Source organism: Salvia miltiorrhiza, chromosome 7 (assembly GCF_028751815.1).
Source record: "Salvia miltiorrhiza cultivar Shanhuang (shh) chromosome 7, IMPLAD_Smil_shh, whole genome shotgun sequence".
NCBI classification, from domain to species: Eukaryota; Viridiplantae; Streptophyta; class Magnoliopsida; order Lamiales; family Lamiaceae; genus Salvia; species Salvia miltiorrhiza.
The window spans coordinates 26,420,769-26,437,234 of record NC_080393.1 but is presented as its reverse complement, the minus strand read 5'-3'; the positions used below and the strand labels follow the sequence as shown (position 1 = coordinate 26,437,234).

General features: G+C 37.1%; 1 protein-coding gene across 1 annotated transcript; it reads left to right on the top strand.

Annotated features, from left to right (window-relative positions):
• The first annotated feature begins 2,822 nt into the window (after positions 1-2,822).
• Positions 2,823-4,534, top strand: LOC130995719 (homeobox-leucine zipper protein HAT5-like). The gene is made up of 3 exons (XM_057921115.1): positions 2,823-3,341; positions 3,694-4,055; positions 4,119-4,534. The coding sequence occupies exons 1-3, from the start codon at positions 3,227-3,229 to the stop codon at positions 4,419-4,421; spliced, it is 780 nt and encodes a 259-aa protein (XP_057777098.1). The 5' UTR covers positions 2,823-3,226; the 3' UTR covers positions 4,422-4,534.
• Positions 4,535-16,466: the final 11,932 nt, after the last annotated feature.

Sequence of the window (16,466 nt, the reverse complement as noted above, 5' to 3'; positions counted from 1 at the left end):
AAGCCGTTGCAAATTTTTTTTTGTTTTTTTTTTAAATTCGACCGTTGCCATTTTAAATGGCTTTTTTTTATTTATTTTTTTCCTTTTTTCCCCTCTATAAATACCACTCTTCCACAATATCAAATTTACCACTTTCTCAACTACAATTCTCTCTTTAAAATTTTTTAAATCCCAACAACAATTCTCTTTTCTACATTTTGCTTGTAATGGATCGCGAATTCGATGAATACCTCGAGCAACAGGCGGTCCGATGCTTTCAATGATGGGATTTGCTCCATTTTCACAAGCTTCCAATGTCTTGGCTACGGGAAATCTTCCCACGCCGACGGCGAATGCCAACGTCCAAGAAGAGCCGGAGGCGGTGAGGCCGAAAGCCAAGGGCACCCGCGCTTCATATTCTAGTGAGGAGTCCGAGCTCGTGGCAATCTTGTGGGCGGAGGCAACCCACAATCCTATTTTGGGGGACCTCCCAAAGGTTGCTCCAATATTGGGGAGCAATCGTGGAGAATTTCAACGCGCTCAATGAGTCGGAAGCGCCACCACGAATGTCGGAACATCTCAAGTCCCACTTTGCCCGTGTCCAAAAGGAGACGAAATTCTTTAAGGGCTTCTACAACACTTGCAAGGAGAATTGGGGGAGTGGTATGAGCGACGATCAAATCACCCAACAAGCCTAGACGATGTTCGAGGCGAATTTCAAGAAGCAATTCTCCTACATCGAAGCTTGGAAAGTGCTTCGCGAATGCGAAAGATTCATGTCGCAAGCCGGGGATGTCCACTCCGCAAAGAAATCGAAGGGCTCCGATGGTGGAGCAACCACCACTTCTTTGGAACCGAGTGTCACGACGAGGCCCCAAGGCCAAAAAGCGGCAAAGCGAGACAAGGGCAAGGCGAAGAAGGGAGGAGGTTCGACGTTCTCCGACGCCCTCGAGAAGGTGGCCGAAAGCATGAGGGAGCATTCTCTCAAAACGGGGGAAATCGCCGAGGTCAAAAAAATGCAAGTCGAGATGAAACGGGAGAAGATGGATATGAAATTCTTGAACAAGGACACAACGGGTATGACGGAGGCACAATTGACCTTGCACAACCACTTAGTCCAGGAAGTGCTCAAGCGTCGAGGGCTTATTTAAATTATGAAATTATTGTTATTTTTTATTTTATTATCGTATTTTAATTATATTTTTAATTTTATTTTAATTATTGTAATGTTTAATTTTATTTTTAATGAAATTGAGAATTTAAAAATAAAAGTGTAGAAATATGAATTTTGTGGAAATGTGCATTGGAGAGGGGTGTGTCTTAGGTGGGGACCACCATCTAAGACACCCCCTAAGACACCATGCATTGGAGATGCTCTTAGAGCCGTGCCGCGATGCCACGCATTAGGGCTCGATTGTTGGCCCTCGTCTCCACGCGGGGTTCTTGATGTTTGTTAAATGACTCTTGCTATGAAGGGGCTATATATATATATAAAAAAAAAAATCAAAATTTAATGTTTAACAATTATTTAGCTAAAAATTTGATTTTTTTTTTAATTTAACAACCATTACAACAACGACTATCTCCCCTATTTTTTTTCTTTTTCCTTTTCTTTTATTTACTTATAAATATCACTCTTTCATCCCAAATTTTACACCATAATTCATACTTTTGCTCTCATTTTCTTCTTCTTATTATTATTCATTATTCTACACCTTCTTCATCCCATTTTTTTCTTAAAAAAATGGATCGTAACTTCAATAATTGGTGAAGCAATCAACCAAATTCGTCAGCAATCCCAACTTCTTCTCTGATGGGCTTCTCATCATTCTTTCAAGCATCCAAACATTCAACCCTCAGGGTCTTTAGGCTATCAACATGAACGACACTCAATTCGTTCAAGATGAAGTAACGGAGATTCCTCATCACCCAAAGAAGACGAAGTCATGCACCGGCTACACCCTGACCGAGACTGAGCTCATTTGTACGCTTTGGGAGAAGACAACCCACAACGCCATCAAAAGTACCGATCAAAAGGCACTCGTCTATTAAGGAGAGATCACTAAAAAATTCAACAAAGGTCGAGCTTCTGACACTTCGACTCGCGACAACAAACAAATCAAGTCGCACTTTCAACGCGTCCAAAAAGACGTCAAACAATCACGTACGAGAAATATCGAGCCAATTGGAGAAGCAACATGAGTGATGACCTCACTCAACAAACTCAGGAAAGCTATCAAGCCAACAATGAGGCTCCATTCAAATATTTTTGGGTTTGGCGTGTTCTCCGCGAATTTTAACGTTTCGCATCCTCTGGCGACGACATCCACTCTTCGAAAGGCTCTGAGGTACATGACGATGTCCTCTGACCCGAACATCACGACGAGACCTATAAGCTGAAAGACGTCCAAGTAAGATAAGGGGAAAGACATGAAGGTCGAGAACTCGACTCAAAGGAAAAAGATAAAATACAATGCGGCAATGGATAGAATCACAAACTCTATCGACGATTTCAGCAAGATTCAATGTGAATTTTTCGACCTCCAAATTTTCAAAGCGAACAAATTGAAGATTGACGCGGAGGAAGCACAAGAGACTCGTTGACAAAGTTAAAAAACGTACATTAATGATGGAACTAATTTTTTTATTATTATAATTTAATTTTAATTATTGTAATGTTTGAACTTTAATTTAATGAAAATTTTAATTTCAAAAGGTAATATTTATTATAATTTTAAAATGCATTTAAATTTGATAAATAAGAAATGAAAATTTATAAAACTTTTAATATTATGCACCCAATGGAGACTCATATATGATGGTTTGATTGGGGCAATGCAAATAAGAAAGTTGAAGGGCAATTTAGTAATAGCAGCAACACGAGTTCCACCCCAACAAGTAACAGGCATTGTTATAATCCCCATCGAGCTATCAGGCTCCTCTTCCCATACAAGAATCTCTTTCTCTCTCCTCTGCATAGTTTTCTTCACTCCAAATCATCACGCACTCTCTCTCTCTCTCTCTCTCCCCTTTCTCGTCTGCTCGCTCTTCTGCTGACTGATGATGGGTCTGAGCCCTCCTCACTCCTGCATTTCCCTCGTCAACATTATGCTCAGCACCACTTTCTTCCGTCACAAGCCTTAATACACCTCTTTCTCTCTCTCTCTCTCTCTTTCACTGCCACTCAACTTGTTGCAACTCAGATTTCCCCTACAAAAATCCAGTCTTTTTTCTGCAGATCAAATCTATGGAGGGTGGAGGGGTTTACGACGATTCCCGCATGCCTAATCTTTTGCTCAAGAGTGAGAGTTCCGAGGTTCTTGATTCTCTCTGGGTTCCCAATTCTTCCCCTTCTTTTCAAGGTATGCACTCCATTACTCGCCTCATGACTAATGGGCTTCATTCATTCTTACATTATTTTTCTTTCCCAACTTTGTCTGTTTTCGATTGTGTTTATAATAGAGGAAAAAAGGGTACTGTTGTTTGCTTTTGTTCCATTACTTTCTGCTAGCTGCTGATTTAGTATTGCTTTGTCAATTGAAATTAAAAAAAAAGTAGCTTTTGATGAGTGCAAATTGTACATACTGTTCCAACATTGGAATCTAATGATGAGATAACTTTCGGATGTCGGATTATCAACTTTAGCTTGAACATTATTGAACGAGAAACTGAAGATTCGAATGTTATGATTGTTGTTGCTCTGCTCTGTTTAAGGCTCTGCATCGATGGTGAGCTTCGAAGGAGAAAACATAAACGTAAAAGCGGAAAACTGCAACGACGAATTTGACCCTTGCTTCCAGCAGCCGGAGAAGAAACGGCGGCTCTCTCACGATCAAGTTCAGTTTCTGGAAAAAAGCTTCGAGGTGGAAAATAAGCTGGAACCTGAGAGAAAAATCCAGCTCGCTAAAGAAGTGGGTTTGCAGCCAAGGCAAGTGGCAATCTGGTTCCAAAATCGAAGAGCCCGCTACAAAACCAAGGTGCTCGAGAAAGAATACGCCGCCTTGAAGGCCAGCTACGACAAGCTCACTTCCGACTACGACGCCCTTTTCAAAGAGAACGACAACATGAGAAACCAGGTCCCAATTCATTCACTTTTGTTAACAAACACAAATCAAAAGACTTGATCTTGGTTGTTACAGGTGAATCTTCTGACGGAGAAGTTGCTGATGAAGAGCCCATCGGCGAAGAAAGAAGAGGCGGCGAGCTCGGCTGTGTTCGATTCGGAGAGCCAGTCGGCGACATTGGAGCCGGCTGATTCTTCTCACGTGGAAGCTTCGGATTTCTCGCAAGATGAAGACGACACCCTCAGCAGAAGCCTTATGCCGCCCTCTTGTTTTCCCAAACTCGAAATCGAGTGCTACGATGATCTCCAGCCCAACTCCTGCAATCTCGGATTCCCTGTTCAAGATCAAGTTCAAGGCACATGGTTCTGGCAATATTGACCATTTCAACATTATTCTTGCTTTCCATTTTTATGCTCTTCTTCTTCTTCCATGTAAATAATGAATTTTTGCATTTGCTCTTCATCTTTCTATCATACATAAATTTACTTTTACTCTGCTTTCCTTTTCACTTTTTATTTTTTATTTCCCCTGTAGACGGACAACACTTTGTTAAATACGCTCCAAACCATAGAAGCCTGATAAATTATTATACTAGAAAATATTAAATGTGGCTGGCTGTAGCCTCATATCTATACCGACGATGAAAATTCGAATTTGAGACTTTTATTATGATTTTAGTGTATAAAAATACTATAGTAACTTTTAGCATTAAGCTATTTCTTAAAAGGATTCAATTAGATTTATATGCTCCATTTTTTTTTTAGTAATATTAGATCTAATATTCATGAGTCGTAACGTGAGTTGGGATGGTGTGATGCTTCTTAAAGGGAAAACAGAGACATTTTGCTACTGTGCGCTTCTCTACTAAAATAGAAGATGACAAAGAATGAAATAAAGTGTGGGAAATGGGAAACATAAGGCCACCAAAGTCAACATCTTTGAAAGGTTGCACTCCAACGTTCCACATCCCTTGCAACTTTTGCACACTAAAGATGCTGATATTTTTGCTACCTTCCATAATTTTAAAGGGATTTACGTGACATCGTATCGCCATTAATTTTTTTTAATACTATTAAGTTGAATATCGTCCTTATCAGAACAATGTTTTTACATGTGTTAATCCATGTCTGGTTTTTGTCTTCCGACAGTGAAGCTGTAAGCTGGGGCAGAATCAGTATATTTTGTTTATAATAGCGGCAATTTTATTTATTTATACATATTTTAGTAAATCAATATTGTTTCAGTGAAGTTTTCTATTCTTACTTTCTTTTAATAAATCCTATTCTTACTTTCTTAATTACAAAACATTATTTTAATGTCATGCCACCTATTTATCTTTTACTTTCATATATAGGTTCTTGAGCATGTTCTATTGTATGTTTGGATTGCAAAATTGTGAAGTTCAGTTTTTTTTTTATACAAGTGCAAAATTTTATCGATGTCAATTTCGAATTTCATTTACATGTGATTATACAAGTGCAAAATTCTTCTTTTTCCTTCATCTTCAAAAAAAAAAAAAAAACTTTTACTTGTTTGCTAATTAAGTTAGATATGTCTTTTTGTATATAATTCATGTCATCCATGAATTGTCTTTTGAATTGAACATATTAAAAAACAGACCTAATGTGGTGAATCAAATGATAGTGCATGTAGTTAGAGAAATTCCCAAAATGACTTAAAGATAGTGAATTTAGAGATTAGTGAATAGTATCTAAATAATTTAATTTTGGAAGTTGGTATTAGGGTGAGGGGAGAAAGGGACGTAGCAGCAGTGAGCAGCTAATGGGAGATTGATAAGTCACGTTTGGGTAGTTTGGCTGTAAATGCCGAAATGTGTCAGCAGTTATGGGAGGCTCCTATTTCATATACCCCTTCTTATCACTTTGATCCAAACATCATTCCCCCCCTTTTTCCATCTTTCTTCTTCACTCTTCCTATCACGCCCTTTCCTTTCTTTAGGGCATCCACGGGGATGACCTGATAGCTGACCTGATAAAGGGGAATCATATTGGGTCAAGACATGATAGTTGACCTGATAGAGAGGGACCACATTGGGTTAAGAAGGCTGCAGTGAGATGACATGATAGCTAACTTGATTTTTTTAGTTTTGATTTTTATATTTTTCATTTAAATTTAATTGCATAAATTTAAATAACATAATTTACTTCAAATTTAAATTGCATTAATTTTAGGGTTAATTGCCTGTAAATCCATAACGTTTTCACAGAATTGGTTTTTGCTCCTAATTTAAAAAATATGCTTTTAAATACACAACCATTCATTTTTGTCTCGTTTTCGTCCGATGACCGATTTTTTCTTTCGCCAGCGCCGAAAATGACACGGTGGCAGCTGGAATCGACAAGGTGGCAATCGGAATTGACACCTAGATATTTTTTTTACATGTGGCATAAAATAAAAAAAAATAAAACAAAAACAAAAAAAAAGAAAACAAAAATCGAAACCAGTGCCCTTCCCCTTCCCCCACCCCTAACTTCCCCTCCCCCCACCCGCCGCCGTCGCTGCCACCAATCCGGCGCTCGCCACCCCCTCTCCCTCCCCACCCTCGGCGCCGCCCCCTCCCCCTTCCCAGAGCCCGTCAACCCTCCACCCCAAATCTTTGCGCCGCCTCTCTTTGAATTCTGCGTCTTCTTAGATTTCAGATCTGTGCGATTGTGTAGGGGTTAGCCGGAGAAGATGTCGGCTGGGGTTGGGGTTGCCTGGCCGAATTTGCAGAGATCGGCGGGGCTGGGGTTACGCTAGGATTTTACGATGGATGGTGGAAGAGAGGCGGTGGATGGGAGGTATGGTGAGGGTAGATGAGAGAGAAAGAGGCGCACGACCACAGCCTGGGAGGGAAGGGCTGACGGGTCTGGGGACGAGGAGGGGGCGGCGGGCGCCGACGTGTGGTTGTGGCAGGTTGCGGCGGGATCTGGGGTTGGGAGGGGGGCGTCGGGATCAGGGGATGGGGGAGGAGTTGACGGGATTTTGGGGGATGGAAGGGGTAGACGGGGTCTGGGGAGGGGGAGGCCGACGGGTCTAGGGAGGGGGAAGGTGCTGCCGGCGCCGGCGTGTAGTGGCGGCAAGCGGTGCCGGCGGGGGGAGAGTTAGGGTTTAGGAGGTGGGAGAATGGAGAAGATGATGATGTGGATGTTTTCTTTATCATTTTTTTTATTTTTTTCCACATGTCCTAAATTTGCTTAGGTGTCACTTTCCGGCTGACACTGCATTGATTCCGGCTGCCACCTTGTAATTTTCGGCGCTGGCGTAAGAAAAATCCGATCACCGGACAAAGACAAAAACGAGACAAAAACAAAAGGTTATGTAATTAGAGGCAGATTTTTTTAAATAGGAGCAAAAACCAATTCCGTGTAAACGTTATGGATTTACAGGCAATTAACCCTTAATTTTAAAATCCTAAAAATTACATAAAAAAATTACATCATTCTTAAAAATTTAAGACATATCCTAAAATAACTATTCTAGCTCTAGAGGTCTGAAACGTGCCCAAATGTGCTCGATCAAATCACGTTGGAGCTGAGCATGTATCTGTCAATCTCGAAAAATTGCATCTCTTTACACGTATTCCTAGAAGCAAAACGGTGTTGCTCGAGCACTCTCGGACAAGTCACTGCTAGACGCCCTATGTTCTACCAATGGGCAGCTCTTTTACCTTCTTTCTCAACAATCATGTTGTGGAGAATGATGCAACACATCATGATTTCCTTGAGATTGTCGATGTACCAACCTAGCGCCGGATTTCGAATGATTCCCCATCGAGCCTGAAGCACTCCAAAGGCACGTTCGACATCCTTTCGTGCTGATTCTTGCATCTTCTTGAACCTCGCCTCCTTTGGATTGGTCGCCATCTGCAGACTCTTGATGAAGCAGCACCACTCCGGATATATGCCGTCGCACAAATAGTAGCCCATCTGGTAGTAGCGCCGGTTGGCCTCAAAGACCACTGGTGCCGCCGTTCCATCCAACACGTCGGAGAAGAGAGGCGACTGGTTCAGAACGTTGATGTCGTTGTTCGAACCGGCGACACCGAAGAAGGCATGCCAAATCCACAAATCGTGAGATGCAACGGCTTCCAAGATCAAGGTGGGCTCCCCTTGATCACCGCGTGTATATGCGCCATGCCACGCCTTTGGGCAATTCTTCCACGCCCAATACATACAATTGAGACTTTCGAGCATCCCGGGAAATTCGTGTCGCGCCTCGTGCATCTAAAGAAGGTGTTGGATGTCCGCCTGCGTCGGACGTGGAAGATACTCCCCTGAGTAAGCCCGGATGACAACCTTGCAGAATCTCTGAGGCATAGACGCCCCGTCGTGTCGGCGACCTTGAGATACTCGTCGAAAGTATCCGCACTGACGCCGGTGGCTAATTGACGGATAGCCGCCGTGTATTTCTGCAAAAGCGTGAGAGAGTCCCGACCTCGTGCATCATGGCTCATCTGAAAATAAGTATCTTCACTTTGAACAGCCTCGACGATGCGCAAGAACAATTTCTTCTGCATCCGATAACGATGTTGGAAAAATGAAGGCCCATACGTCGAATTGTCGTTGAAATAGTCTTGCATAAGTCGTAAATGGACAGCCTCACGATCATGGTGGCCGTATTGTCGGTGATGAACAACACGTTCTGCCGCCGGTTGGGAGTACATTTGAGCAAGCAATTGTTTCTGCTCCTGAATCTCATCGATGATCGCCTGCGCTGCCTCGTCGGAGGAAGACGACGAATTATCATCGAACCATTCCATTTTTTGAAGAAAAAGAGAGGAAGATTGAAAGAGAAAATGAAGAAAGATTGAAAGATAGAATTATTTGTGAGTGTGAATGAAGAAATGAGTGGAGGTATTTATAGAAGGGGGGGAAAAAAAGAAGGGAAAAACGGCTTCATAGCCGTTGGGAGCAAAAATCAAAAAAGGTGAACGACTATATTAACCTTTAAATTCGATTAAAAAAAAAGTAGGTGCGTGCTCAGCACACGCGCGCATAAAAGGAGATCAGGCTTGGCCTGATAAAACGTGACAGACTCGAGACCCCTGAGGTTGCAGTGGGTGACCCGATCTCAGGAGTGACTCGAGTCCCCCTATCGGGTCTTCACTGTGGGTGCTCTCATGTTCTTCACATTTAACTTCTTTCATAAAGGTAAAAAGATTAAATTATTATAGTAAGTGATTTAAGATTCTTCATGCATTTTCTTTTTTATCTCTGCTTGTTAATTGTGATTTATATAAAATAAGTAATGCTCCTTCTCAGACATACAATTTTTTTATTTTTTATTCTTCCAAATTTATAGATAAGACAAGTTTGTATCTTTTGAAAGATTTTATTTTAGGACTTAGGACTAAGTGTATACTGCTTATATAATTATGGCTCATTTTGGTACTGGAAATTAGAGTATATAATATACCATGACATTCTAATATCTTATTTAGTAAGAAGTAATACGAACACAGGATCATGTATAAATTGAAAGCTCGAAAAAATTATAATGATTTGAGAAATTCTGTGTACTAATACATCATACTAAATAAAATATTATATTTTATAGATATTTTAATACATTCAAACAAATATGATATTAATATGACATATAATAAAAGACATTTCAATCAAATATATTACATTTTATCCCATACCGCATACAAATTTTAAGTATGCGCTTCTTATTTCAAAACAAAGTTGATTGTTTCGCATAGTGTACGAACACAAATCTAAATACTACTAAGGATTCGTTTTCTACACACGATAAAGATGTGATAGATACTCCCTCCGTCCCACTGTATCTGAGACTCTTTTTATTTTGGGCGTTCCACTGTAAGTGAGACTCTTTCTTTTTTTGGTAAAAGTTTTTCCCTTTAAACACCTTTTCACTTTTTCACTTACACACAAAATACACATTTCTTAATTCTCGTGCCCAAAAAAAATGTCTCACTTACAGTGGGACGGAGGGAGTATATTTTTATCAAATATAATTGTGAGTCACATATAATTATCTCTTATTTTATTTAAGAAATAATATTTTTATTTTATCTTTTATAAATACATATTTTTAAGAAAAAATATTTTTATTTTTATTTTATTATAAATATTCGTTTCTTAATATTGTACTTAACTTGTGGCTTATTGAATTGAGATAGAGATGGAGTTCGTAAATTAGAAACGGCTGATTTAAATAATAATAAAGCGGAACAAAAATCAGGGAGGGGCAGACGAATAGATGGTTGCCACGTAGAAAGAGAGGGAATCTGCCATACACGTGTAGTGTAAGAGGGCTTGTCCGTCAAAGATGGCATGCATGCAGCCATGAAGAGACCGGGCCGTGGGCCCGCAGCAGGGCCCTGAATGGTGGGCGGGCCTGCAACGTAGCTGACAGCCTACGATTGAGATGTTGATAAGAATGTAAATGCAGGAAGGTGATGCACTCAATTCCATTGGGCCCGCTTTGCTTTAGGACTCGCTCACTTTGAGATTTCATACCAGCCAGCCATCTCTTTTGCTTTCATTTCTTTCTATTTTCAGTATTTCGTTTTATGGATAACATAGATAATAATGATAAAATTATTTGAGTTAAAAAGATAATTAAATAATTTATTTAATTTTAAATTGAGATGATTATTTATTTTAATGATCAGATACTGGTCGAGTTATCAATTATAGGCTCAACTATACAAATCAAATATTTGATTAAGGTGAATTATTTTATCAATTATGTCTTATCACTCAAACAAATGCCTCCTTAATGAATAAAACACTCTCTCTGTTTTGTAAGAAAGTATTAATTACATATGAGATGAAACAAAAAGTGGATAGTTGATGTATTGAGTGGAAATGAGTTATTGTGGTTGAATTAATTATGAGATTATGTAGAAATGCGCGGTAGTGATAAAAAAAGAAAAGAAAATGTGGACATGTCCCAAAATAAAAGTGATACTTTTCTATGGGATGACGAAAATTAAAAATGTGATATCTTCTTATAGGATGAAAGGAGTACTATTTTTTTAATTGTTGTGATGAATTTTAATCACAATATTAAATTTATAAAATAAAGAACATCGAGTTAAAGAGTCACAGAAAAAAAAATTAACTTATATTCATGGAAAAAGAAAAGTTCTTTATTTTTAATAAGGAAATTATAAATAACTTTGATGAGGACTGAAATATGCACCAGCGCTGTGCTAAACAATGCTACAGTATTTTCCTTTTATCTTTATTATTAATGCTATTATTATTATTATTAATATTTGGTTCAGTTGGACTTGACAGGGAATTACTACAGCAGTGCAACACGACTCTCGGTTCGATTAAAGATCGAAGCTCATGTAATAGGGGCTTGGGCCCAATTATTTAGGGCTAATGGGTTAATGGGCCCTTGCTTTCTCCATTTCCTATAAATAGCTCCTTTTAGCTCTTATTTTGGGGGGATAGTCATTTTTTCTTGGCCTACAACTTGTAAACTGTAAAATACTTTCTCGATTATAGTGAAAAACCCCCAAAACTCCCGTGGACGTAGGTCTTCTCGACCGAACCACGTAAATCCGGTGTCGTTTACCGTATCATCAAACTTCTAATAGTTGAGTACAATGTTTTTATTTATAGTTTAAAAATAAAATATATATAACACTACCACTCGTTAGCAAGGTCCTTTGATCCCAGTCTTATTCAATTTTTTATGGCTAAAACCTATGAAAAAAGATATCAGTAAAGAAAAAGAATTTTTTGGTCCAAATGATAATATAAATATAATTCAAGCTAGTTTCATCTGTCTTTGAACTCTAGCGATTTGACCTTTGTCTTCTTTAGGTCTGATTTCATTGTTTTCTTCGAGCTTGACTTCATTACGTATTTCTAAGATCTGACGGGCCTCGACTCCAATGTAAGTTCTAGCTCTAAACCTCTGACTTGAATTGTAACTATTTTAAAGATAATTTATACATATTTAATTATTAATAAAGACCTAAAAAAGAATGCATGAAAACGTCCACATAGACCACTCCCCTTACCTAGCCGAAAAGAGAAGACAAGCCCTCTAACTTGTAAATATAACTTATAGTATGATATTAAATTTTGATTTTAATATTCGACGTTGATTCACCTTAACAACAAGCTGGTTTTTGAACATCTATTTAATCAAAATTGTTTTTATATATACCTTTTCGTATTATCTTAATATTTTTTCCCAAATCATTATTCCCTTATTAAAATAAGACGTCATTGTTTTTCATTACACTTATTTTTTTTTTTCCTAACTATTATTCTCCTAAACAAAAAATTTGAAGTTTATGTGAAGAAAAGCGACGAAGAACATCGCAACCCTACATTGTAATCCATATTAGTTTTAAATCCCGATGAAGTAGAATTTGGGTTATTCCCGAATCCCAAATCGTCCATTTCTATTCTGAAAAAAAGGAGCTTTCTCCCAAATTATGATTTACGATTTTGAAGTATTGCAGAAGATAGAGATGCAAGAGAAATGAAAAAGCTTGCCAACTGAGGCTCCGACAACAAAAGTAGGTTATTATTATTATTATTATTTACCTCACCTAACGCAAAAAGAAAAAACAAATCACTTGAATTCACAGAATTTTCACTATAACAATTCTCCATTATTTTTCACAATCCAAAGCTCGACAACTACAACTATTTCTGGCTTTTTGGTTATATTTGAATGATAACGTATGAATGTTTTGGATGATATATAATATATATCATTGATGATTACTTCATCCGTTCCATTTATGTTGACATACTTTCCTTTTTAATTTGTCCCATTTATAATGACATTTTTTAAATAAAGTATGTGGTCCCTACATTCTCTACATACATAAAGTAAATGGCTATACTCACTTTACACTCTTAACTATTTATTCTTAATTTTCTTATCCAAAGCAAATGTGCCAAGATAAGTGGGACAGATGGAATATTATTTTGTTGTTTTAGAATTATTTATTTAGTTCTCGAGATAAATAACAAAAAAATGAAAAAAAAAATGAAATGGTGAAGGTTGTGGCTGGAATACAATAAAATATCGTTATCTATAACACAATCATACAACAAATATAAAAACATTTATAATGATAAAGAACTGTTATGTATTATGACAAAGATAACAGTTTAAACTATTATGTAAAGTAAAAAAAATCGTTAAATATGATGAAATAAAAAATAAAAAATATTAAATAATGGTTCTAAGTATTCTTTGATAACAGTAACAAATGTTATGTATAATAGATATACATAACGATATTTTTTTGTTATGTATGAGCGCATTATACCGTTATATATATATTTTAGATAACGGTTTTTTTCCGTTATGTATCAGTGCCTTCACACATAATACCAATATATATGTCACAACTTTAGATACATAGATAATGTAAAACTACCGTTATGTATAAGCGCAATATTTAGTAGTGTGAAACCCAATTTATCACAACTTGCAAAATCTCAATTCCTTACATGTACTTTGGAATTTCTCTGCTTAGGGTTTCAGAAAATGTGTTCGAATGACACGCCCACTTCAAGATAGAAAAACGATTTTAATCTACACGTTTTATTTATTTATTTATTTATTTATTTTTAAATTCAACTAAAAGTACAAAGTTGGTTTACGTTAGAATTTATGTTGAAGTGTTACAGAAGCTTGTTGAGCCTGATATCGTATCTTGCATATATCTTCAAAAGTTGGAATAAGCAATATGAATGTTTAGGGCAATCTTGTCCTTTTTTGGTATTCTGGCTAACTAGCTAAGAACCTTATGTTGGTGGCTTATATAAGAACGACCCAACCCAACTATACGAAAGTGGCTATATATGTCTTTCACCCATAAATATAATATAGGCTACACGAGTTTTCTGTCTTTCAGCTTTGGCGATTTATAGCTTCCAAGGCTTGCGGTCTTTCTATTTGACTATAATCTTTTTCAAGGTTGGCTTCTTTGCATTCAGCATTCTTCAAGGTTGACTTCTTTCTTCATGTCTGACGTTGTTTAGGTCTGACTTCATTGTCATCTTCAATTGATCCTTATTAGCTTCTTCAGGCTTGACTTTATTATATATTTTTCAGTTTCGACGAACCTTGATATTGATGTTAGTTTCATCTCTGAACTTCTGACTTAACCACACCATTTAAAAAATAATTCATATATATTCTAACTATTAGCTTGAATCCAAAAAATGAATACATAAAAGTATCCACATCAGTACTTGAGTAATTATTTTAGTTTTTTAAAACAAATATTTCCAACTATGCGTTTTATTTTAAAGTTTTTTGCATAAATGATACTCCCTACATCCCCCAATTTAGTATTTATTTGAGAATGACACGAGTTAAAATAGAATGATTGAGTGTGTTGTGAGTGGAATAAGAGTTTAATCTTTTTATGAAAGTGTTAAAGTGATTAAAGTAAATAAAAAGGGCCTACATTTTATTGGATTATGTGGAGTAATTTTACTAAAAATAAAAAATAATACTAAGGGACAAATTAAAATAGAAATATGAATACTAAATTGTGGGACGCACGAAATATCAAACTATGAAATTAATCACTCTTCATATTTCCTACTATAATAATTAAGATTCTACTAAAAGAAGGTTAAAAAGAGTAAATTTTCCAATTTCCTTATTATAAGAAGACATGTTTTGTTTCAAAATTTTATGTAAAAATGATGTCAAACTATTTTTCAATTTTTTAATAAAACTGTGAAATTTACACTCTCCGTATTTCCTACCATAATCAGGGTAAGGAATATAGTTTTCAATTTCCTTGATATACATTTTCTGACAGGTGGACACTTATTGGAGGACGAAAAGAATAATTTAAAGCTAATATGTGTGTGTTCATAACTTCATATATACATATCCTTTGCTTATTGTACATGTATTAATAGTCTGAGCTGAGGAAGGTGACAAAATTGGATTTAGTTGACGCATTGTCATGGGCTTGTTTAAGCCCACGTGCAAAGCAGGCCCATGATGTCGCAAGAGCTGCCAAACATAGTACTAATAGTTGTCATTTCTTGATCGAATGTTGAGATGGCACGTGCCATGCGCACGTATTTCTCCGTAACTATTTAATGCTATAAATTTTGAAATCACCATTCATATATTGTAATCCCACCATGTTAGATGTTTGACAAAAGTGTTATCCATGTTATGTAAGATAATATTATTAAGTATAGATTTCAATCTTCTTTATAATAGGAAAATGGTTTAGCTTACGAGGCATATCTAGAATTTCATCATTTTAAAAATTCTCTATTCTCCTTCGTTCTCATTTTTTCACAAATTATATCTTTTATTCCATATTAATTTTTAATCAAACTCCATCTTAACCAAAAATTATATAAATACTCCTTGTATGTCTTGCTCTGTACCTCAACTGATTTCTCATCAGTTATTTTTATTGAAAAGAACTTCTTTTTTATCTCAACCTGAAGACAATAACTTTTTGTCCAGGCTCTGATTACCTTCTTTCAATTTTGTCCTCGTTCAGTTTCTTACAACTATTGTGTTCTTCCTTCAAAGTGCAAGTTTTAGGTTATATTGCTAAGGGGGAATAGTATTCACCCTGTTTAATAACTTGTGCTTTGAGTTCAGTCTTTTTCTTGCTTAGAACTGTTGTGTGGTTTTGGCATCATCAAAAATGGGAAAATTGTTGGGAACTTAATGAAATATCCTAATCCTAGGTTTGATGATACCAAAATGGATAGGTTTCAATTGTAATAGACTAGAACTGTTCGAACTCAAGTGTTAGAGTTCTTTTCCTAGTTTAGTTGCTGTTCTGAAGACTGAAGACTGAAGAATGAAAGACTGAAGACTGAAGACTGAAGATGCCGACTGATGTAACGATTAAGGCAAAGTCAAATATTGATATTTGACTTATCAGTCGAATGATCAGTTTCAACTGATTACTTAATGCGAGTCACGTGGATTCAACGGACTGATACTAAAGTCAAGTATCAGTTAAACATTCTTCCTCGGACAGAACCTCCAACGTTCAAAGGAAGCCACGCACTCCAGAAGTACAGCCGCATTAAATGCAGAGATTTCAGGATCGTCATTTCTCTGAAGAGGCCACTCCTTTTCGGTGATTACCTTTTCAGAGATGTCGCATCTCCTGCTATTCAAAGTAGTCATTCTCACCAAACAACGAACCTCGAAGATTGAAGCCTCGACCCAAGTTCAAATTACTCTCTCACGGAAGAAATCTTGAAGACCATCTCCGCCAACGGATCTATTCAAGACATCTCCTATAAATTGTGCTCGATGATCACTTCAATCTTCACCGGTTCAACGACATAAGCTAAAACGCTGCCGAATTCGTTACTCAGCTAAACCAAGCATCCCAAAGTTTGAATCGAAGAAGAAAATCACAAAGCCCAAAAATCAGTCACTGCTGATTACATATATTTT